The following is a 23,512-nucleotide window of genomic DNA, read 5'->3' on the forward strand; positions in this document are numbered from 1 at the left end:
ATAGAGACTAGACAAGTGAAGTGAGCATAGAGACTAGACGAGTGAAGTGAGCATAGAGACTAGACGAGTGAAACGAGTCTAGTCAAGAAAAGAGTATAAATACTATCAACACTGATACGACACTATCGAGCAGAGCGAGATAGTGGAACAGCACTGAGTAGTGACACTAGTCACCCTAGTCACACTAGGCTCGATAGTATTGTAACAAGCTACTAAGTGCTGCTCCGCTATCAAGCGACACTATTTCGCTCTGCTCGATAGTGTCTTAGCACTGAGTAGTGACACTAGTGACACTAGTCACCCTAGTCACACTATGCTCGATAGTATTATCACAAGCTACTGAGTGCTGCTCCCACTATCTAGCAGATTTATATATAAAAACTTTATTAGCTATTTTAAACTTAGTAGCTTTAATCAACTTTCTTAGCATTATCAAGTTTCTTGAATTTATTAGCAAATTTCTTGGTTACATATTTGACGTTTTTCAAATGTAATTTAAAGTCAGATGGAGAATATTTATTAGCTTGCATCGACAGTCGACACTATCGACACTAAGCTCGTCTCGCTCTATCACAACATTGTTCGATGTTTCACAACGAGGACTATCGAATAACACTATCGAGCAACACTATCGAGCAACACTATCGAGCAGAGCGAGATAGTGTTGTAACAAGCTACAAAGTGTTGCTCCACTATCGACACTATCGAGCAGAGCGAGATAGTGTTGTAACAAGCTACAAAGTGTTGCTCCAATATCGACACTATCGAGCAGAGCGAGATAGTGTTGTAACAAGCTTCTTTGTGTTGCTCCACTATCAACACTATCTCGCTCTGCTCGATAGTGTTGCTCGATAGTGTCACTAGTGGTAAGCGCAATTGCACTAATTTGGAACTTATTTATTTAAATTTTCATTTCCCCGCTATAAAATTCCCCATTCAGATATTTACCTTGATCATTTTATCCATTTTACATTTTTACACTATAGTATTCTTTTGTGTGAGAAAATTTTTTAAGCTTGTATAGTCAGGGTGGTCACAAGCTAGTCGGTACTGCTCAGTAGTGTCTACAAAGTGTCGCTCCACTATCGAGCAGAATGAGATAGTGGAGCAGCACTGACTACTCTCAGCCTTGTTTATTGGCAAGCACTGACTACTCTCAGCCTTGTTTATTGGCAAGCACTGACTACTCTCAGCCTTGTTTATTGGCAAGCACTGACTACTCTCAGCCTTGTTTATTGGCAAGCACTGACTACTCTCAGCCTTGTTTATTGGCAAGCACTGACTACTCTCAGCCTTGTTTATTAGCAAGCTTTGTTGCATATGGGAGTTTGACAACTCACGTGACCCCGTTCGTTGACCTTCCTCTCTCTTAGACTGTCCCCCCCTCTTAGACTGTTCTCTCCCCTCTTAGACTGTTCCTCTCCATCTCTTAGACTGTTCCTCTCTCTCTCTTAGACTTTGTAGTTTGTTACAACACTATCTCGCTCTGCTCGATAGTGTTGGTCTATAACCAAATTTCAAATTCGATTTCACTAAACACGAGCTTTGATTACAATAGCTTTATAATAGCTCATCTTTTATCAGAGTCTTCTTTTGCCACCCATTTTTCAAAGCGCTGTTCCTCTTCTATTATGGCCTTGCGAAATAGTTTGCCAGTGGCTATAACAAGAACAGCACTAATTATACCAGTTTTCATAACAGGCTGTTTGAGCATAGTCTTCACCCAATGGTTATCGCTTGTATTTTTCAAGAACAATGCATCAACAAAGTACTCAATGATCAGTACAACAAAGACTCATTTTTCAATATTATTAGGCTGGCTAACTGCCCTAGTTAACCCGTGTCAAATAGTCATAACCGTGGATGCTAAAACAGTGCCCCATGCTCAACAATACAAGGTAGACTCGAGTCAAAATTTACACACTTTTTTATCACCAAACTCAGTGCTCATCTCAAACCATCAAATATATACAGATTGGCTATTCCTTTGGTTTCTAACATATACTTCAAACTTGAGTAATGCCGTGTTCATCATCCTCAAGGATCTCTCAAAACTACCTGTTCTTGGGTTTGGCATGAAAAATTTTAACTTTATGTTCCTTTCAAGAAAATGGGAAAAGGATAAAGTGGTTTTGACTAATCAGTTATTGGAAATCGATGCAAACGCTCGTGGTGTGGGACCTGCAAATGGAGTGCAGTTGGTATCTACTACCAACAAATCTGATATCAAGAAATGGCCCGTGAACAAAACCCAGAAGCTGCAACAACTGCAACAACTGCAACAACTGCAACAACTGCAACAACTGCAACAACTGCAACTGGTCATATGGCCCTATGAGTTGATTTTATTCCCCGAAGGAACCGTGCCATCGGATAGAACTACAAAGAAATCAGCTGAATTCACACAATCTAAAAACTTGCCACCATTGAAACACGTATTATTGCCAAGAGTTCGCGGATTATATTTGGCATTGATGAAATTACGAAATTCCATCGAGCAGGTATACGATATTACAACAGCATACTCTAACTTGAGAGAGGATGAATATGGGGAAATCAAGTACTCGTTGAAAAATTTTTACTTGAGAGGAAAAGGTTTCGAGCTGGTAAACTACTATATTCGTGCTTACAATATTAGGGATATTCCCTTAGGTGACGAAAATCCCGACGATATAGAACAAGTATCAGATGAAAATTTGGTGCAGTTTGAAAAATGGCTCTTAAAAATATGGTACGAGAAAGATCAATTGATGGACAATTTTTATAAAACGGGCGGATGGCAAAGCAAACCGGGTACTACAAAAACAATTGTTGGTCTGTTTAAAATGAAAAATGGTTGGGAAATCTTGAGACCTTTCCTACCTGTTTCAACTGCGTTTTTGGGATTGTCTTTGATTTTCTATTTCTTTTCAGTTTTATTTTTGTCTAGAGCTAATATAGAGTAAGAAAACGCAGAAAATATGTAGAAGAAAGAGAAATTATCTAGAAGGAAAGGCAATTAAGTAGAATGTTAGCCTTGTATTCATTGAGTATCATCCTACACTATCGAGTTCAACTTCATTATTGCCCCTAGTTTCACAAGAAACGATGCACGTTTGGTAGCGCATAGTTTTATAGTAGATTTCAATTTGTATGAGAAATGTTTCGCAGCCATATGGATTTGAAACATGTACTGCTAGTTGCAAGGGTCAACTTTTCTAGTATATTATGGTATATTTATTCTCTCTATTGAAATAGTTTGTAATTTTGATCAAGCTAGAGTACCAAGACTCCTTTTATTCAGCTAGAGTACCAAGATTCCTTTTCATTCACAGCATGATGGTTTTTGCAATATCAAAGCCTATGTTATTTCTCACCATTATTATCCAATTTATTGCTACGGTTCTCCTATCGTTTCTCCTATTAGGATGTATAAACACAAGCTCAAACTATTCAAGCGTCTACTTGTTTCAATACAAATACAATTCCAGCTCCACATTGTATAAGAATCTTTCCCCCTCCCTCTCCACCAACATCACAGCAACAACATCGGCTTCAAACTCAACTTTATTGTCTGATGTTCACGTGAGTATCGGCTATTTGGCAGCTTGTATAGACATTGCAACTCAAAAGACGTGCACCTACTATTCCCAAATTCAAAATATCCCCCAGTTTTCAATTTCATTCGATGGTGTCAATTTCAATTTGTTAAACATAGCCACTTCATTCAATGAAATCTGTCATCCTCATCTTCTCATGGCCACAATTATTTTGACACTTGTATGTCTCATTATCTTATGCTATATGATCCTTCCCTTGCCATTCAGGCCATATATGGAAAAATTCGGTGCATTGTTAAGTTTCATCAATCTTTTGCTCTGGGGGTTAGGAGCTATGCTACAATTACAATCGGTAAAGACTTCAGACAAAATGGTTCAACAGCTGAGTTTTGATCTTATTTCTGGTGTTAGTGGCTCTAGAGCAGAAATTATGACTTGGATTAGCTTTGCATTTAATTTTATTGTTTTTGCAAGCTTGTTATTAATGAATTGGCAAAGATTTCGCACAAATAGAGATCTTATTAATGAGGATGCTAATATTGTTTCTCAAACGTACCTTAATGAAAAAGTATAGCCTTTGCTAATAGTCTGTTCTTATTTATATAAGATCTCGCACAAATAGAGCTCTTGTTAATAAAAAATCTACTATCGAGGAACGAGATAGTAGATCATAGAGTACTGCTATTGGAAACTTTCTACTACCTCTTTCCTCGATAGTAGATAGTCTCTAGTAGATAGTCTCTAGTAGATAGCTTTCCCTTTTAAATCTTACATCTTTGGCGCTTATGTAGGTCACGCGTAGATCACATGACACTCACGTGGGTTTTTTAAAGTTTTGGCGAAATTGATTTCCTTTGGTTTCTTTATGAAAAAGTATAGCCTTTGCAAATAGCCCTTACTAATAGCCTTTGCTAATAGTTTGTCTGTCTTTATATATAAGCTTTGTTAGATTTTATATCCTTTTGAAGCGTGCTGAATATCTACCACGTGTAGATCATGTGAGTTGCACGTGATATTATTAAAAATTTTGGTGAAATTCCTCAAGTAGAAGTAGTTGAGTACTTTTTACTATTGAGGAATGAGATAGTAGAGGAATGCACTTTTATAGAGTACTACTATAGGGACAATCTACTATCGAGCTTAGCGAGATAGTAGATACTCGATTATAGAAACTCGATAGTAGAGGAGAGCACTTTATAGAGTATTACTACTAGGGACTATCTACTATCGAGCTTAGCTTTATCTACTATCTCATTCCTCGATAGTAGATACTCGATAGTAGAAAAGAGCACTTTTATAGAGTACTGCTACTATCTACTATCTCGTTCCTCGATAGTAGATGGTAGATAGTAGATACTCCTTAGTAGAGAAGAGCACTATATAGCGTACTACTAGGGACTATCTACTATCTCGTTCCTCGATAGTAGATGGTAGATAGTAGATACTCCTTAGTAGAGAAGAGCACTATATAGCGTACTACTAGGGACTATCTACTATCTCGTTCCTCGATAGTAGATGGTAGATAGTAGATACTCCTTAGTAGAGAAGAGCACTATATAGCGTACTACTAGGGACTATCTACTATCTCGTTCCTCGATAGTAGATGGTAGATAGTAGATACTCCTTAGTAGAGAAGAGCACTATATAGCGTACTACTAGGGACTATCTACTATCTCGTTCCTCGATAGTAGATGGTAGATAGTAGATACTCCTTAGTAGAGAAGAGCACTATATAGCGTACTACTAGGGACTATCTACTATCTCGTTCCTCGATAGTAGATGGTAGATAGTAGATACCTTTGGCCCTTTCTCTTCATCACGTGCCTATCACATGATCGACACGTGACTTTTTCAAAATTTGGCGAAATCGATTTCCGCCGATTTTGAAAAATTGCCCAAAATTGTTTACTTGTTTTGTAGTAATCATTAGCTCAGGGTTTAATCAAGTTGAAAGGCCTTATAGTAGGGTTTCTGGCTGATTCGAAGCTGAATTAGCAAGAGATGTCATACACTTTACAATTGGACGTGTTTGTGACACGGCTCAATGACAGTGGAGAGGACTATGCCGCGAAATATGTAATACTATCAGAATTATTGGATACCATTGAGACATTCAATGGGGCAGCTGAATATGAGTATTTTCTCAAGATACTAATGCCGATATTTCTAAAGATATTTGAAAATGTGCCCATATCATTCATTTCCACTAGCCTCGAACACAAGACGAGAAATAGCGTTTTGGAAATTTTACATCGGTCAATTATGAATGATACTTTTCAGCCATATGCTGAGGAAATATTGACAATATTGACCAAAATATTGACTCAAGAAAATGAAGAAAATGGGGTTTTATGTATGAAGGTTATTACAAGTTTGTACAAAGCATACAAGGCTAATTTGGCAGAGAAGGTACAACCGTTCATTTCCATTATTGAGCAGATCTACGATAATATGGACGAGACCGTGAAAGAAGTGTTTGCAAACGGCGGAACTAATAATGAAATTAAAGAAGAGCAAGAAGATGCAGAGAAGGTTGAGGCCGAGGCCGAGAAAGAAGGAAAAGAGGAAGGTGAGATAAAAGAGGAAGAAGAGAAAGAAGAGACAAGAGAGGCAAAAGAGACAGAGACAGAGACAGAGGCAAAAGAGACAGAGACAGAGGCAAAAGAGACAGAGACAGAGACAGAGACAGAGACAGAGACAAGAGAGGCACAAGAAGAAGAAAAGAGGTTATCTCCGCCAAGCTCCTCGTCACCTGCAACATCATATAATGAAGAAACGCCAACCAAGTTGCTAAAAAGGGCAATGTATTCCTTCAAGACCCTTGCAGAATGTCCAATCACAATGGTGTCACTTTACTCCTCATATAAGCAGCTTGTTTCAACTTCTTTGCAACAATTTTTGCCCAAGATAATCCACATCTTGCAATTGCAAGTTGAACAACAAAAACAATTTCGTGAAAAATCGGAAAATGAAGTGGTAACTTCTATATCACCAGAAATTAATAATAGACAAGCATACAGCGACTTTATCTTAGGTCAAGTAAAAGCCGCATCATTCTTGGCTTATGTGTTTATTAGAGGCTATGCCGGACAATACTTGAAGCCAGAGGAGAGTAAATGTGTGCCCGATGTGATTCTTAGGCTATTACAGGATTGTCCTGCGGAATTGTCTGTGGCAAGAAAGGAATTGTTGCATGCCACTAGACACATATTGTCTACTCCTTTCAGAACTCAATTTATACCCAAATTGGAATTGTTGTTTGACGAAAAAATCTTGATCGGCGATGGGTTAACCTCTTATGAGACACTTAGACCATTGGCTTATTCAACGGTTGCAGATTTCATACATAATGTACGGAACGAGTTGACGCCAGTTCAGATATGGTCAACTGTTAATATTTATTGTGGGTTGTTGAAAGATGACTCATTGGCCTTGACAGTACAGATTATGAGTGCCAAACTATTGTTGAACTTGGTTGAAAAAATAATGAAGCTTCCAAATAAACTCGAGGGTAGACAATTGTTTTTGATAATTATTGACTCATATGCAAAAAGATTTGAAAGTTTGAATCGGAAGCATGATTACATCATTGCAAAGCATCATAAACACGAAAAAAAGAAATCTTTAAAAGAGAAGGATACAAAGCGGGCTATAGAGAGATACTCGTCAAAACGGAATAAGGTGGAAGATGAAGAAAGGTCGGACAAGGAGAACAACGAAATGGATGTGGATAAAGAAAATGCTGAGAAAGATGCTAATCCAGAGATCGATGAAGAGCTTGGTCTTAATATATTCAACATTGAAGCATATTCTCCAATTGTAGCATCGCCATCTATGAGCAGCTCAGATTTACTCAAAGATGCACGTTATTTATTTAAGACACTAATGACCTTTTTAAAATCTGTGGTGTTTGGGTTGAAAAATTGTAACCCACCAGTCCCACCACAACCAACCTCAATAGATCCCACCAAGCAACAACAGCAACCATCGCTGCAACAACAACAACAACAGCAGCAACAGCAACAGCAATCTCAGGTCAATTACGATAAATGGAATGATTCTGCTAAACTAATTTCAGTTGAGGAAGTCAATATCTTACGTGCATTATTTCGCGGTGGAGTTAGTTGTCTTCAATTCTTTGCTGCATCCAAGCCCAAACAAACCATACCTCAGAAACCGTTTGACTTTTCTACTGGTGGTACCAATTTACCCATTACCTCATCGAAAGAAGAAAAGGATTTGATGGAGATATTTGCCACTATATTTATCAATATTGATCCCGCTTCATTTAATGAGATTGTCAGTTCTGAATTACCTTTTATGTTTGACTCCATGTTGGAGAATGCTGCGTTGTTACACTTGCCACAGTTCTTTCTAGCTAGCGAGGTAACACTGGCTAACTTTTTGAGCATCTTGATTTCTTTCCTCAAGGACAAACTTGATCAGTTAGGACAAGGCGATATCATCAGAACCAGTATTTTGACTAGATTGTTCAAACTATGTTTCATGTCGGTAAATCTCTTCCCCGTTACAAATGAGAGTGTGTTGCTACCACATTTGAATCATCTCATTTTGAAATCATTGGAGTTGAGTACAAAAACTGAAGAGCCTATAGTTTATTCATATTTGGTACGTCTTTTATTCCGAAGCATAAGCGGGGGAAGATTTGAAAATTTATACAAGGAAATTATGCCCATATTGCCTATTCTTTTGGAAAAGCTCAATAAAATGATTGCAAATGCAAGACGTCCTTACGAAAGAGATATTTATGTTGAGTTGTGTCTAACTGTTCCTGTTCGGTTATCTGTGTTAGTTCCTCATCTCAGCTATTTGACAAGACCGTTAGTATACGCATTAAATGGATCACAGGAGTTAATAAATCAAGGATTACGTACATTTGAATTGTGTGTCGATAATCTTACGGCAGAGTATTTTGATCCCATGATTGAACCGGTAATAGATGAGATAATGGCTGCGTTATGGAAGCATTTGCAACCTGTGCCGTATCATCATCAACACAGTCATACTGCAATTCGAATTTTAGGTAAGTTAGGAGGCCGAAATCATAAGAAGTTGAAACTCGCAGAGAATTTGCACCCCGTGACTGATGTTGATCAAGAAATGAAGGCCTTGGTTCAAGTTTATGGGTTTGATGATAAGGTCCCAGTGTCAGTTACTCCCGGTGTTGAATCTGCAATTAAATTGTTAGAAGATCAACGATTGAAATTACATTATAGAATCAGCGCATTTAGGTACTTGACTAGTATACTTAAATTGTTTATCAACACTACTCCTATCCCGGAGAATTTTATTCAATATGTTCATGAAAGTGTTGAATTCTTAAGTAAGGATAGAGTAGAAGATGTTGATATGAAATTGGAAACGCTGGATATCAAGGATTCGGAGAAATTGGATAGACAACAACAATTATTCGCAAAATTGTTGGAAATGCTATTTTTCTCAGTATCTATTCCCGAGTTGAGACAGGAAGCAAGTGAGTTACTTGATGGTTTAACTACACACTTTACTTTACTTCACCTTTCGAGTTCAGTAATCGATAAGATAAAGAAAGAACGGAAATTTTCTGTACAGGATAACGAAGGAAAAGCTTACATTAGTGAAGCGGCATTTCTTAGCGGTATTACATATGCTTTAAGTTTTTGGGATAAAGATGTTCGTGAAAAAGGTGCCGATGCAATCAAGAAGATACATGATACAACAGTAGTTACTTTTGGATCAGAAGAAAATGCATTATACTCACCAATATTTCGATCGTTATTCTACCGATTCACTCATTGCTGTTATAATGAGTACTATAATGTAAAACTAGCTGGAGTGAGTGGTCTCAAGTTGTTATTTTGTAAATTGAAGATTCCCCATTCATGGTTCTACAAAAGACAATTTGAAGTGGTACGCTCGTTGTTTTTTATACTTCGAGATACTCCTGACACTGCCCCTTTAGAGGTTCGGGAATCTGCAAAGGAATTGGTGGTTGATTTGTTAAGAACATGCAACAAAGAGCTTACAAAGGAAACAGTTATGGAAAAGCCATTTCAAACACTAGTAGGTGCATTAGTCTATGACCTAGCTAGTCCAACGCCAATGGTGAGAGAAGTGGCTCAAGAATGCTTGCAAGTTCTATCGCAAGTTACATCAACACCAATCGCCTCAATTATTGGACCATGTAAACATTTATTGTTGACACCCATCTTTGGTAAGCCGTTGAGAGCATTACCTTTTCCCATGCAAATTGGAAATATTGACGCAATCACATTTTGTTTAGGCTTGCCAGACACTTTTCTAACATTTAATGAGGAACTAAACAGGTTACTCTTGGAAGCATTAGCCTTGGTAGATGCAGAAGATGAATCATTGGCTAATGTACATAGATTGAGCGAGTACCGAACATCAAAACAATTGATTGAGTTGAGAGTTGTTTGCATAAAATTGTTATCCTTGGCACTATCCAAACCCGATTTTTCAATTGGATCATTAGCAGAAGCAAGAATCAGAATCTTGGGTGTGTTTTTTAAGGCCTTATGTAACAAATCTACCGAGATTATCAATGCGGCGCATCAAGGATTGGCATCTAGCTTACAGGAAAATGCAAAATTGCCCAAGGAGTTGTTACAAAATGGATTAAGACCAATGTTAATGAATTTGTCTGACCACAAAAAATTGACCGTATCCGGTTTGGAAGCACTCGCTAGGTTGTTGGAGTTGTTAATTTCTTACTTTAGAGTTGAGATTGGAAGGAAACTACTAGATCATTTGATGGCTTGGGCACAGATTAATACGCTCCGGCAAATTGCTGGACAAAATCTTGACAATAATCATACAGTGCAAATTGTTATGGCTATTTTGAACATTTTCCATTTACTACCAGCAAAAGCATATACGTTTATGGAAGAGATAATTAATACTTTACAATACTTGGAAGGTCACTTGGATCGTCATCAAGATTCGCCGTTTAGAAAACCAGTTTCAAAATTTCTCAACAGGTTTGCCGAAAATTGTATTGAATACTTGATGAAAAATTTCAAAAATAGAAAACTAGGCAATATGCTTGCGTTTATAACAGGTATGGATGGATGTGAAAACCTTCGCAAAGTTGCTGAGGAAAAAATGCAATTTTTTATTGATGACGTTAAAAATGATACTGATCCCGAAACAAAGGTTGTTAAATTTGCAAATATTGTTGACCTTGTAGATGCCATTGCCAAGCATGATAAAGAATGGTTTGATGGACAAGAGGAATTGTTGATTACGTTATCTCAAGTTGTTGAGGATATTAGCGGCATGGTAAAGGCACCCGTATTATCTTCTGCTCATTCGCAAAGTGACCAAGCAATTACCAAATTGCAACATCTTGTTGTTGAATTTTTGAAGAGAAACAAAAACCAAATTGATCTACTTTTCACTGTTGTCAATCGCCATTGTAAATTGAAACATAAAGTGTCTCATGAGGTGGAGGATTACATATTTAACAATATTGTTGCTTGCGAAGATATTGAGTTTAGAAAGACTTATTTGAACAAGACCATTGATTTCATAAGTAGCAACGAGTCATGTTTGAAATCCAAGATTTACTTTTTAAAGAGGATTTTCAATCCAATATTTGTTTATGAATCAATGAAGAGAGGCAATGTGGATGCATTCTTTGTTACCGAAAAAGAAGAAGGAAGAGAAATAGAAGAAGAAGAAGAAGAAGAAAGTACCAGTAATAATAATAATTCATCGGCTCCACAATGGTTGGCTGCTCTCAATGATAACATATGGAGACTGAGCAACGACTTGATTATTGGCCATACTTCAGGTAAGTTGGATAGTTACAGGTATGCGTTGTTGGAAGTAACTGCAATACTTTTGAAGTTAGCCCCTACTTATGTCAGTGAATTGCGCAAAGATATCATCAAATTTAGTTGGAATTATATTAAGCTTGCAGACAGTATCACCAAACAAGTTGCATATATCACAACATGCTATTTCATATCTGCTTACGACACACCGGGAAAATTAGCAACACAAGTGTTTGTGGCATTATTAAGAACTCATCAAACAGATTCAAGACATTTGGTAAGACAAGCGTTGGATATACTTGCGCCCGTGATGCCTGAGCGAATGAGAGATGTCGGGTCACCCGACAGTTGGTTGAAATGGCCACGGCGTATTATTTCTGAAGACGGTTTCAATGTTACACAAGTGCTCAATGTGTATCAGTTTATTGTTCAGCATCCTGATTTATTCTTTGTTGCTAGAGAACATTTCATTTCGAATATTATCACTGCGATGGGCAAATTAACAATCTTGGCAAACCCTGCGATTGAAAATCAAGTATTGGCTATTGAATTGGCCGAATTGATATTGTATTGGGAAAGGAAGGCTATTGCTGAAGCTAAGGCAAAGAAAAACCAGCTTGAAGACAATGCAGAAGTTTGCATCAACGAAGAAGAACGGGAGAAAAAGGATGAAAAGGAAAACGATGAAATAGATAGGATCGAAGAAGATCAAGAGATGGCAGATGAGAAGGAGGAGAAGGAGGAGGAGGATAAAGAGGGAAAGGAGGAGGAGAAAGAAGAGAAGAAGAGAAACGAGATCAAGGCGGAGCCCGAAACATTTAAAGACAAAACCTTTGGAACATCTTCAACCTACTCGGTTCCCTTTGGCCAAAGAGAAGCGTGCGTTACCTTTTTGATTAGATACGTTTGTATTAGTCCTCAAAGAGCTTCAGAAAGCGAATTGGGTCAAAAGGCATTGGGAATATTGTACGACTTGCTTAGCCCACAACATTGGCCAGAAGTGACAATCAAGTTGAGGTTTTTTGAAAAATTCTTACTTTCAAACGATTTGAACTCAACCAATTTACTTGGATACTGCTTGAATGCTTTGGAAGTGCTTGGTGTAGTTTTAGAGTGGGAAAAACCGGAATGGATAACTTCGAATATTTCATATTTGCAAAAATTGCTTGAGAAGTGTATCAAGTCGGATAATCATGATATCCAGGAAATTTTACAGAGAGTCTTATGCACAATACTTGAAGCTATTAATCAGCAACAGGGAAGTGATGAGGATGAAAAAGAAGACGATGATATAAAAGAGTTTATCAACTTGTTGACTTCTTCAGTTTCAGAAGATTTGGGTGATATGCCCTCTGTTGCTGCGGGTGTTACCTTGGCTTGGACCTTGGCCCAGTATAAGCCAACAACTTTGGATCCTTTACTTCCTACCATAATGAAGACATTTAGCAAACTTTGTAAAGACCATATAACAATTACTCACCAAGGGTCTCAAGCTTCGTCGTCCAAGGACAATACAAGTCAAGAATATGAAGCAAAGATGACTACAAAGTTGCTTGAGAAAATCTTGAACTTGTGCTCAATGAGAATATCGAATCTCGGAGATCAAAGAAGAATATTTTTATCATTGTTGGCTCAATTGATTGAAAGAAGTTTGGATAAAGATACTTTGGAAAAAATTATTAAAATGGTCAAGGGTTGGGTGTTTTCAAGGACTAACTTGTTTCCTACTACAAAAGAGAAAGCTGCTATTTTGTCAAAGATGATGGTATTTGAAGTAAGAGGTGAACCGACTTTGTCTAAAGAGTTCTACCAAATTATTGTTGATATTTTTGAAGATGACTCCTTTAGTTGTTCTGAGTTAACCGTTCGCATGGAACAGCCATTCATGGTTGGCACTAGAGCGCTTGATGTTTCAATCAGGCGTAAGTTGATGTCAATTTTAAACAATAGTCTTGAAAAGGACATCACCAAAAGGTTGTACTATGTCATTCGAGAACAAAATTGGGAGTATTTAGCAGACTATCCTTGGTTGAATCAAGCATTACAACTTTTGTTTGGCTCGTTCAATTTGGATGCAAAGATAGCCTTTGTTGCTGATGAAAACAAACTTGCTCCTATTGAGACATTGAATTTCCCCACAAGCGATAAAATGGAAGTTGACTCCAATGAGAAATTGAGTGAGTTGTTGAAAATACATTCACAGTTTTTGAATGAAGTTGCTGAATTGAAAGCTTCTGATGTTTTCGAGCCACTTATGGATATGTTTTATCAAAGCAGTGAATCTGTTCACCGGACTTGGGCATCCATATTTCCAGTTGCTTTCCAATCCATTTCAAGATCAGAACATCTAGATTTTACAAGATACTTGGTTATTTTATTATCAAAAGATTATCACACACGTCAAATAGACATGCGTCCAAATGTCATCCAATCGTTGTTAGAGGGTATCTCACGTTGCTGGAACTTGCAACTACCGCCATTTGCTGTTGAATGTTTGGCAACAAACTATGACGCTTGGTCTCAAGGTCTTCATATTCTTGAAAGCATGAATGAGGAGTCTGTCAATGCCAATGCAGATGTTCGTGACGTTATTCAGGATGCCTTGACTAAGCTATACGCAACGTTAAAGGAAGAAGATATGTTTTACGGTATTTGGCGAAGAAGAGCAAAGTATACAGAAACAATATGTGCCTTGTCATACGAACAAATCGGACTTTGGGATAAAGCCCAACAGTTATACGAGACAGCACAGATCAAAGCTAGAAGCGGCGCATTACCATATGGCGAGTCTGAATATGCTTTATGGGAGGACCACTGGATCTTGTGCTCTGAAAAACTACAACATTGGGACATCTTAACGGATCTAGCTAGACACGAAGGATTTTCTGATTTATTATTGGAATGTGGGTGGAGAGTAGCGGATTGGTACAACGATAGAGAAACATTAGATCATACTGTAAAGAATGTTATGGATATTCCTACTCCTCGTCGACAAGTATTCGAGACCTTTTTATGTCTACAAGGTTTTGGTCAAGAAAAGGAATCTTTGCAAGATTTATCTCGTTTGTGTGATGAAGGCATTCAACTTGCTTTGAGAAAATGGCATGGCTTGCCAACAAGATTCACCAATGCCCATATCCCCTTGTTGCACACATTCCAACAATACGTTGAGTTTATGGAAGCAAGTCAAGTGTATGCTAGCTTGGTCAGCACGAATGCGCAAAACTTGGACGTAAAATCCCAAGAACTAAAACGGGTATTGCAAGTTTGGCGTGAGAGATTGCCTAATATGTGGGATGATATAAATATTTGGAACGACCTAGTGACTTGGCGTCAACATGCTTTCCAAGTTATCAACAAGGTCTATATGCCCTTTATTCCAGGGTTACAACAGTCTAGTTCTGGAAGTAATGCTAATTCGTATGCTTACAGAGGTTTTCACGAAATTGCATGGGTTATCAATAGATTTGCACATGTGGCAAGAAAACACAACATGCCTGAAGTTTGTATTAAAGAGTTAACAAGAATCTACCAATTACCAAATATCGAAATTCAAGAAGCATTTTTGAAATTAAAGGAACAAGTCAAATGTCATTACCAAAATCCAAATGAGCTCAATACTGGTCTTGATGTTATCAGCAACACAAATTTGGTCTACTTTGCCACTCAACAAAAGGCCGAATTTTTCACACTCAAGGGTATGTTTTTGAACAAATTAAACCAGAAGGACGAAGCTAACAAAGCTTTTGCCACATCAGTTCAAATTGATCTCAACTTACCAAAAGCTTGGGCGGAATGGGGTATATTTAATGATCGCAGATTTAAAGAACATCCCGATGATATGGTTTACGCTAATAATGCAATTAGTTGTTATTTGCAAGCTGCTGGATTATACAAGAATGGCAAAACTAGAAAACTTTTGGCTAGAATATTGTGGTTGATCAGTTTGGATGATGCTTCGGGCACATTGGCACAAGCGTTTGAAAACTTTAGAGGAGAAGTTCCTGTATGGTATTGGATTACGTTTATTCCGCAATTGTTAACTTCTCTATCTCATAGAGAAGCAAAACTAGCCAAACAGATTTTGGTCAGAATCGCTAAAAGTTACCCACAAGCATTACACTTTCAGTTGAGAACTACAAGAGAAGATTTTGCAGCTCAGCAACGACAAGCGATTGAAATAGCACGTCAACAAGCTGCTGCCGCTGCTGCCTCTACTCCTGTTGCCCCAGCTTCTGTGCCTGCTACCACCGCTGCCCCTGGTTCCACCAATCTAAGCGGGAACGATAAAGAAGAAACCGGTCAGAATGGTGAGAAAGTGGATGCTCCAAATGGTCATCAATCACCAAGATCAGCGCAATCACAGTCGCCTACACAAACCACTAGTGCTCAAGCTCTTCCTTTTTCACAAGCGACGACAGCAGCAGCGGTACCACCACCACCACCACAACAACAACAACAACAACCACAACAACCACAACAACCACAACAACCACAACAACCACAACCTCAGTCCTCACCCCCACCTATTCCATTATCTATTCGCCAACCACTAGAACATGTTGAAGAAATAATGGCTATTTTGAAAACAGCTTACCCATTATTAGCATTATCATTGGAATCATTGGTGGATCAAATTAATCAAAGGTTTAAATGTACACCGGATGAAGATGCGTACAGATTGGGTGTTGCATTGCTTAATGATGGTGTTCAGTACTTAAATAGGTTGGGAAACCCAAGAGATGATGCTAAATTACCTCCTGTGACTGAAGCAAATATCACTAGATTTGCTGAGACCGTATTGCCCAAACAAATTAGAGCAGAATTTGAAAAAGATTTGGTGCTTTCTGAGCCAAATTTGCAAACTTATATCACGAAATTGAGGAAGTGGAGAGATCGATTAGAAGATAAATTGGATAGGAGAACTACAAAAGTCAACTTGGAAAACTTGTGTCCACATTTGAGTGAATTTCATCATCAGAAATTCGAGGAGATTGAGATTCCTGGACAGTATTTGTTGAACAAGGACAACAATAGTCATTTCATCAAGATTGAGCGATTTCTTTCTACTATTGATTTGGCTCGTGGAACAAACGCATGTTATAAAAGATTGAGAATTCGTGGCCACGACGGTAGCTTGCACACTTTTGCCGTGCAGTTCCCAGCAGCAAGACACTGTCGTCGGGAAGAATCAGTATTTCAATTGTTTAGAATCTTTAATGATAGCATTTCAAGAAAAGTGGAAACAAGAAAAAGGAATTTGCAGTTCACTTTGCCGATTGCTGTTCCATTATCACCACATATTCGTATTGTTAATGATAATGTTTGTGATATCTCATTACAGAAAATTTATGAAGGTTACTGCAAAAAAAATGGAAAGAGTAGAGATGAACCATTTATTTATACTGTTGAAAAGTTGAGAGCTGCATTTGACCAAAGATTGCCTAAACCAGATTTGGCCAGTATTCGGGTAGAGATTTTAAGTGCCATTCAAACATTATTAGTTCCATCAACTGTGTTGAAGAAATTCTTCTTGGAGCTTTATCCGCGATTTGATGATTTTTGGTTGTTTAGAAAACAATTTACTTTACAATATGCTTCATTTATATTCATTACATATATGATGTGTGTCAATGCTAGGCAACCACAAAAAATACATGTGGGTAAGAATACAGGAAATGTGTGGACCTCAGACATGTTACCATCCAAGATACCAAACCGCAACTTAATGGACCCCAATAATCTGCAAGTTAAACCAACATCGATCTTTGTAAATGCAGAACAAGTACCTTTCAGATTAACGCCTAATATCCAGAAGTTGATTGGGGAAAATGGATTGGAAGGAGTATTGGCCGTGAGTGTGTTGTGTATTGCAAGAGCTTTATTAGAGCCAGGGTCAGACTTGGAGCAATATTTGACAATATACGTTAGAGATGAAGTGATTTCTTGGTTGTCTCAGAGTAGTGAGTACAAGAATGCTTCAATTGCACAACAGGACAAACAACTTCGTGAAATTGTAAAGTTGAATGTTGAGAGTATAACAAAGAGAGTAATGAATATGGGCCACATTGCATCGAATGGCGGTGTAACCACACAAAATGTGTTAGAATTAATATCACAAGCTGTTAATCCTCGTAATTTAGCAGCCGCTGATACCTTATGGATGGCCTATTTTTAGGGAGGATGGTAATGGCACTGTGAGAAGCAGTCCCCCCTTCCCCCCTTCCCCCCACCCCGTGTATAATATTAAAAAGCATTATTGATAGCATAAATATGTAATAAATTTGTATTATAGTTTTTATTTTTTGATCAAAGTCGTCATCACACTGAAAAGTATTTATCTTGCAAGCAATTAAACCTTTCTAATGAAGCTGTACTAATCAAAGTTTGTTTCTTTTGCGTATTTTTAACAGCTCTTCGGTCTGCTTTATTTGCAATATACTCTAGTGCTCTTTCGCAAATAATGACAAGGCAAAGACATGAGCAAGTTGCTAATATGGAAAACACCATAGCAATAATATTGAAAACATTAATGTACGTCTCTACATTAGTCTTGATAATTGTCGTTTTGCCTCTTTGTTTCTCAATTTGGAACATTTGACCAGCTTTCAAACTCTGGATTACTGCAGTGATATTCAACATCAACCCAACTGCTTCCAACACAAATGAACAAAACAAACATCTTAGTGAAAGTAAAGTGGGGATTGTACTTGAACAAAGTGGGAGAATAGACGCATTGATTGCAAACTAGAACAAGTAAAGTTAGTAAACTTGGCAAAAGAACTCTCCTCCTCCTCCTCCTCCTCCTCCTCCTCCTCCTCCTCCTCCTCCTTCTTTTGTTCTTCTTTTCTTTTGAATCATTAGTCATACCATAATCAAAGTATAAATAGTTGTGATAACACACATTGCTGGTCTATTTTCAATTTCTTCCAATGGTACACATGCATATATCAAAATGTACTGTACCAACAAGAAAGCAAGATATACCATAAACGTCCTTTTAAAAAGCTGTAAATTATATATACTTTCAATGTTTTCGATAACCGTGTTGTTTCCCACATTTATTCGTTGTCCCTCAGGTATGGGAAGGTCAAATAACACATTGTGAACCATACTTTGGAATCATTTATCTAGTTTTTCCCCCAAGCTACATAAGTTGGGAAAAAAAAGACTACAGCTTGAAACAAGGTTGCGAAAAAGATTTTGCAACTTGGTGATCCACTTGGTTTGTTTCTCATGACTTTTGATCTTTTTCTTTAAAACTTCTTAATATGCTGTTGGGTGAAAACTTGATGGCATAACAAAAAAACATGAAAAATATCACCAAAATATACCAGAATACACCAAATACACCAGAATACACCAAAATACCACCAAAATATCACCAAAATTACATCACCATCACACAAAGGGCCCAATAAAAGTGAAAGAATAACATCAGGTAGAACCCAAAAGTGAAAGAATAACATCAGAACCCAAAAGTGAAAGAATAACATCAGAACCCAAAAGTGAAAGAATAACATCAGAACCCAAAAGTGAAAGAATAACATCAGAACCCAAAAGTGAAAGAATAACATCAGAACCCAAAAGTGAAAGAATAACATCAGGTAGAGCCCAAAATTCAAAGAATAACATCAGGTAGAACCTCTATTGTAAAATAAAAAGTTTCCTTTTTGGTTTGATAACAATTTTTCTTATTTCTAGCTAGATGGCGGCGTTGGTGGGGTCCATGGATTTCCTGGTTTATTAGTAACCAATTTGTTATACAAACCTCTTTCTAACGTTGGAAACACTTTGTTACTCAATTCAACACCAGTACTAATCCAGCATCCCCAGCTTCCCATCATATTAGCCATAAGCATATCTGTAAATAATCTATCCCCAATTACCACAATTTCGCTTGGCTTGATACCAAGTTTAGCGAAATACAGTTTAATCTCATCAATACAACCCGGTTTCTTCACTGAATGTCTCAACACATTTACCCCAGTTTTGCACTCCAAAATCTGTGCCTGTTTGCTGTCTATATCGTCATCGGTTCCAGCAGAATTACTAACAATGAGTAGGTTTTCTGTCGTATACGTCTTTGCCAACTTTTTCCATGTTTCCTACAATTTAAAGAGTCAGTAAATGGAAAGAGCCCTTGTAGCCCTTCAAATTGAATAACGGTTGACGTTGAGGGTTAAAAATCAACATTAATACATACTTCATACTCGGGCCAAACCTTATCATCATGGTCTTTTGCAAAACAATTATCCTTGTCCAACACAATACCTTTGATCCTCACATTTGGATAATTAGGAATCTGCAATGGTATTGTCAATTGGTCAAAGGATTTTACAGTAAAATGAGGAAGGCATATAGCTGGATTATACAATATCCTTGATGCATTTAAAGTGGCACTCAAATTGAATATCTGAGGCATTTTTACGCTCTACTCTCTACGCTCTTGCCTCTTGCCTCTTGCCCGTTAGTGGTAGTGCTGGTGCTCTACTGGCAGGTCGACTCGTGGCACTTGACTCATCTCATCGCATCCCATCGCATCCCATCGCATCGCATCGCATCGCTGGCGGCGAAAAATTTCCATCGGGCCGAAGGAGCGGAAAAAAAAAAAACAACCAAATGAAAAATGAGAAATGAAAAATGGATGAGTTGATGAAGTGGATGACTCACTTGAAACTGGACAAGGGTTGTTCATATAGGGGGTGTGAGTCTTTTGGGGCTAGACGAGAGGATATAATATTGGTATTTAAGACTATTGATGCTAGCTTCGAGCGATCTTGGTAGCAGCAGTCAACTGCGAGTGGGAAGAGAAGGCAAAGTACAAGGAGGCTCTTCAAGGTACAAGAGAAGTGGCATTGCACGAAATAAACAGGATAAAAGTAAGCAAACAAGGGGAGAAAAAGTAGAGGACTCTTTTGAGGGAGATTTGTGTATCATATGTGCTGAAAAGATCCAATATGCTGCTTTACGTCCGTGCAACCACACCACGTGTCATGTATGTGCATTTCGACAACGAGCCTTGTATGAAAAGAAGAATTGTTTAGTGTGTCGTAGTGAAAATGATCGCATTGTGATTTCAGAGCAAGTTGGCAAAAACTATAGCGATTTTGGCTTGCTGGATTTTGTTAGTAGCCAAGAAGACAAGTATAAAATTGATTTCACACAAAACTATGTAAGAGATGAAACGTTGCGGTTATTGGAGAATGAGTGTGGGATTTGCCATGAGATAGTTGCAACATTCAAGGAATTGGGTGATCATGCCAAGGAAGTACACGGGAAATATTACTGTCTCATATGCTCTAAATACAAAATGGCGTTCAAGATTGAGTTGCCATTGTACCATTACAAAAGTTTGCAAAAACACCAAAGTCAAGGTGACGAGTCGGGATTCATGGGCCATCCTGAGTGTAAACACTGTCGTGGCAAACGGTTTTATTCCGAAGACGAGTTGAATGTGCACGTTCGAGACCGACATGAAAGGTGCCACATTTGTGATCAGACAACGCCAAAGACTGCGGATTATTATAAAAATTATGAATCTTTGTACCAGCATTTCTCGCAAGCGCATTATGTTTGTACTGTTGCTTCATGTGTTGAGAAGCGATTTGTTGTTTTTGGAAACGACTTGGATTTAACTGCTCATATGTTAAAGGAACATGGCGGATTGAGCAATGGCAATAGAATTGTAATTGGGTCTAACTCCTTGCATTATAGCAATTCCCCGCGTCATTTCAGTCAATTATCAACATTCAACAACTCAAGGTGGTTAAGTGCAAACAGTGATCAAGATGAAGACCAACAGTCTCCGGAAATTAAAAAGAAAAGATTCGAGGAAAGAGCCAAACACTACTTAAACTACAATCAAGAAAAGTATAACGAGTTTGAACAATTGAATAGAGCATTCAAGAGCAAAAAAATAAATGCAAAGGAGCTTTTACAGATATACAAGCAAAACTTGTTTATTCATCAAACAATAGAAGAGTTGAATCTTTTAGTGAAGGAGTTTTTGGAGTTTTTCCCTCAAGGAGGTGATTTGCAAAAAGATCTACTTTCGATTTTAGTTGAAAAGAATGAAGAAGCACCAACTGAACAGTTCCCTGTACTAGGTGGGAGACCAGTTGCAAATTCATTCAGTACAAATGGATGGATTGGTGGTGGTGGTGGTGGTGGTGGCCGCAGCGGAACAGCATCACCAGTTGATAATTTCCCACCATTGAAGAAACCAACTAAGGTAAACTATCTTAACCCTAATGAGCAGCCAATTCGGTACAGCACAGTTGTTAAGAAATCCCAACAACCCAAGAAAAAGGCATCATCATCAGCAGCAGCAACAGTTTACCTGAGCCCGTATATACCAAATTATCTCGACAATACCAAGTCAGAAACATCTTCAACACCAAGCTTGGGGAAAAACGGATCATTGACTGCATCAAAGACAAACCCGTGTGTCAATGATGCCAAATTTCCTGTATTGCAGAAGAAGACTAATAAGAAGGTAATACCTCGCGTAAATGAAGTCAAGACTATTGATCCCAATTCATGGAGACAGCTGCTGCAACTGCAACTGCAGAGTAACTCTTTTAGTGCTGCCTCCTCTGAAGCAAATGAAAGTGGGATTGAGATTCTTGATAAGAGGAAACTAAAGATGAAGAAGAAACAAGATAGATTATTATTTAGTAACGCTTTTTGATTGAAGTTAAGAGACAATTATTTATTATAGATTTCGTCTGATGTAGCTCGAGAGTATTGGAGTTTGGCAAGAAGAGGAATTTCTGGACTTTGACAAGAAGAGGAGTTTCTGGACTTTGACAAGAAGAGGAGTTTCTGGACTTTGACAAGAAGAGGAGTTTCTGGACTTTGGCAAGAAGAGGAGTTTCTGGACTTTGGCAAGAAGAGGGAAGTTCCTGGACCTTAGTGGTGCGGCTGAATATATATATAATGAACCAATAATCTTCTTTGCTCTGTCTATTAGGGGTATATTTCATATACTTCTACTATAGGCTTAGAGTCAAGAGTAATATAGACGATAGAGTAACTAGTTTAACTTAGTATTCTGAATAAGATGAGGGCCTTGGTTACATAGAGTGTCGGTGTAGTCAGTGAGCTCCAGATACTTGCTTTGCTCGATAGTGTTGCATGTTTAAGTAATAATTGCTTTTCTTTAAAAAAAAAACCTCAAATATCGGTCTGTTCGGCAAGAAAAAAAGAGAGTGCAAAATCGCGGAATTAGGATTTAATTTACAATAAGTTTTAGCGTCTAATAGATTCCTGCTTCTTTTGATGCAAAAGGAAAGAAAAATAGCTCGATTGTCTCCTGTAATGATGGGACTCGTTGAAAAAGCAATATTACTCTTTTTCCCAATTAAGCTATCATTTATTTATTGATGCTTCTTTTTTGACTAATTTGTCTCTTGGATATTTACGAATTTAAGCAGAATAAGCTGTGTACAGAATAAGCTGTGTACAGAATAGCTGTGTACAGAACAAGTGTACAGAACGAGTGTACAGAACAAATGTACAGAACAAGCTGTATACATCTTATTCTGTATACAGCGCAAAGATAAAACAAAACTGTGGAACAAAACTATGGAACAAAACCGGCATTTAAAGGCTTTCCACCCCCAACTATCAATCATTTTTTTTTTCTTTGCCAGCTAAAAATGCCTTAAGATCCTGTTTTTAATGCAAGGCTTATTTTAAATGGTTATGTTGCGCAGGTTTGTGTCAATATAGTACACCTATTACTTTATTGTCAAATAGTGGTTAGTAGTTAAATTGAAAGCTAGAACAAAATAAAAGTCGGATGCATAGAAGAAGACGACTGACTTCTAAGCTCATACTGTTTGTTTAACTCTTTTTTTTTCAATTGATCGACATTTAGACATTACATATAACAAGTTAGCATTGTTTTGTATGTTTGAAAAAAAATAAAAAATTTACAGGATAGCTTATATTGAAGCGCGCATGTAGATAGAATACAAAAACTCAAGTCATGACAACCATACACATCATTTATGCTGGGTGTTTTGACAGAGCTATATAAAGTAGAGGAATCCCCTCTTATTGTAGCCGTTACTCTTAATTTCACTCTTCCCTTATCAAGCTTGTACAATTCTCAATTTCTTTTTAACACTTGATAGCTTATTACAGTTCTCAATTTCTTTTTTTTTT

General features: G+C 37.7%; 6 protein-coding genes across 6 annotated transcripts; 4 read left to right on the top strand and 2 right to left on the bottom strand. All coding sequences in view use genetic code 12, as the record gives it.

Annotated features, from left to right (window-relative positions):
* Positions 1 to 1,631: 1,631 nt before the first annotated feature.
* KGF56_002947 (putative acyltransferase) lies at positions 1,632 to 2,945 on the top strand (the record flags this gene model as incomplete). The annotated part of the gene is made up of 1 exon (XM_049324229.1): positions 1,632 to 2,945. One exon carries the CDS (start codon positions 1,632 to 1,634, stop codon positions 2,943 to 2,945), a length of 1,314 nt encoding a protein of 437 aa, XP_049179931.1.
* A 370-nt stretch (positions 2,946 to 3,315) lies between these two features.
* Positions 3,316 to 4,113, top strand: FIG1 (Fig1p; the record flags this gene model as incomplete). Its single annotated transcript, XM_049324230.1, has 1 exon — positions 3,316 to 4,113. The coding sequence occupies one exon, from the start codon at positions 3,316 to 3,318 to the stop codon at positions 4,111 to 4,113; it is 798 nt and encodes a 265-aa protein (XP_049179932.1).
* A 1,427-nt stretch (positions 4,114 to 5,540) lies between these two features.
* Positions 5,541 to 17,516, top strand: TRA1 (histone acetyltransferase; the record flags this gene model as incomplete). Its single annotated transcript, XM_049324231.1, has 1 exon — positions 5,541 to 17,516. One exon carries the CDS (start codon positions 5,541 to 5,543, stop codon positions 17,514 to 17,516), a length of 11,976 nt encoding a protein of 3,991 aa, XP_049179933.1.
* Positions 17,517 to 17,659: 143 nt separating this feature from the next.
* Positions 17,660 to 18,211, bottom strand: KGF56_002950 (uncharacterized protein; the record flags this gene model as incomplete). The annotated part of the gene is made up of 2 exons (XM_049324232.1): positions 17,660 to 18,085; positions 18,209 to 18,211. 2 exons carry the CDS (start codon positions 18,209 to 18,211, stop codon positions 17,660 to 17,662), a joined length of 429 nt encoding a protein of 142 aa, XP_049179934.1.
* Positions 18,212 to 19,038: 827 nt separating this feature from the next.
* Positions 19,039 to 19,763, bottom strand: KGF56_002951 (phosphatidylglycerophosphatase; the record flags this gene model as incomplete). The annotated part of the gene is made up of 2 exons (XM_049324233.1): positions 19,039 to 19,390; positions 19,552 to 19,763. 2 exons carry the CDS (start codon positions 19,761 to 19,763, stop codon positions 19,039 to 19,041), a joined length of 564 nt encoding a protein of 187 aa, XP_049179935.1.
* A 336-nt stretch (positions 19,764 to 20,099) lies between these two features.
* Positions 20,100 to 22,031, top strand: KGF56_002952 (E3 ubiquitin-protein ligase; the record flags this gene model as incomplete). Its single annotated transcript, XM_049324234.1, has 1 exon — positions 20,100 to 22,031. The coding sequence occupies one exon, from the start codon at positions 20,100 to 20,102 to the stop codon at positions 22,029 to 22,031; it is 1,932 nt and encodes a 643-aa protein (XP_049179936.1).
* Positions 22,032 to 23,512: the final 1,481 nt, after the last annotated feature.

This window comes from Candida oxycetoniae, assembly GCF_023343755.2.
Source record: "Candida oxycetoniae strain CBS 10844 chromosome Unknown scaffold22, whole genome shotgun sequence".
NCBI classification, from domain to species: Eukaryota; Fungi; Ascomycota; class Pichiomycetes; order Serinales; family Debaryomycetaceae; genus Lodderomyces; species Lodderomyces oxycetoniae.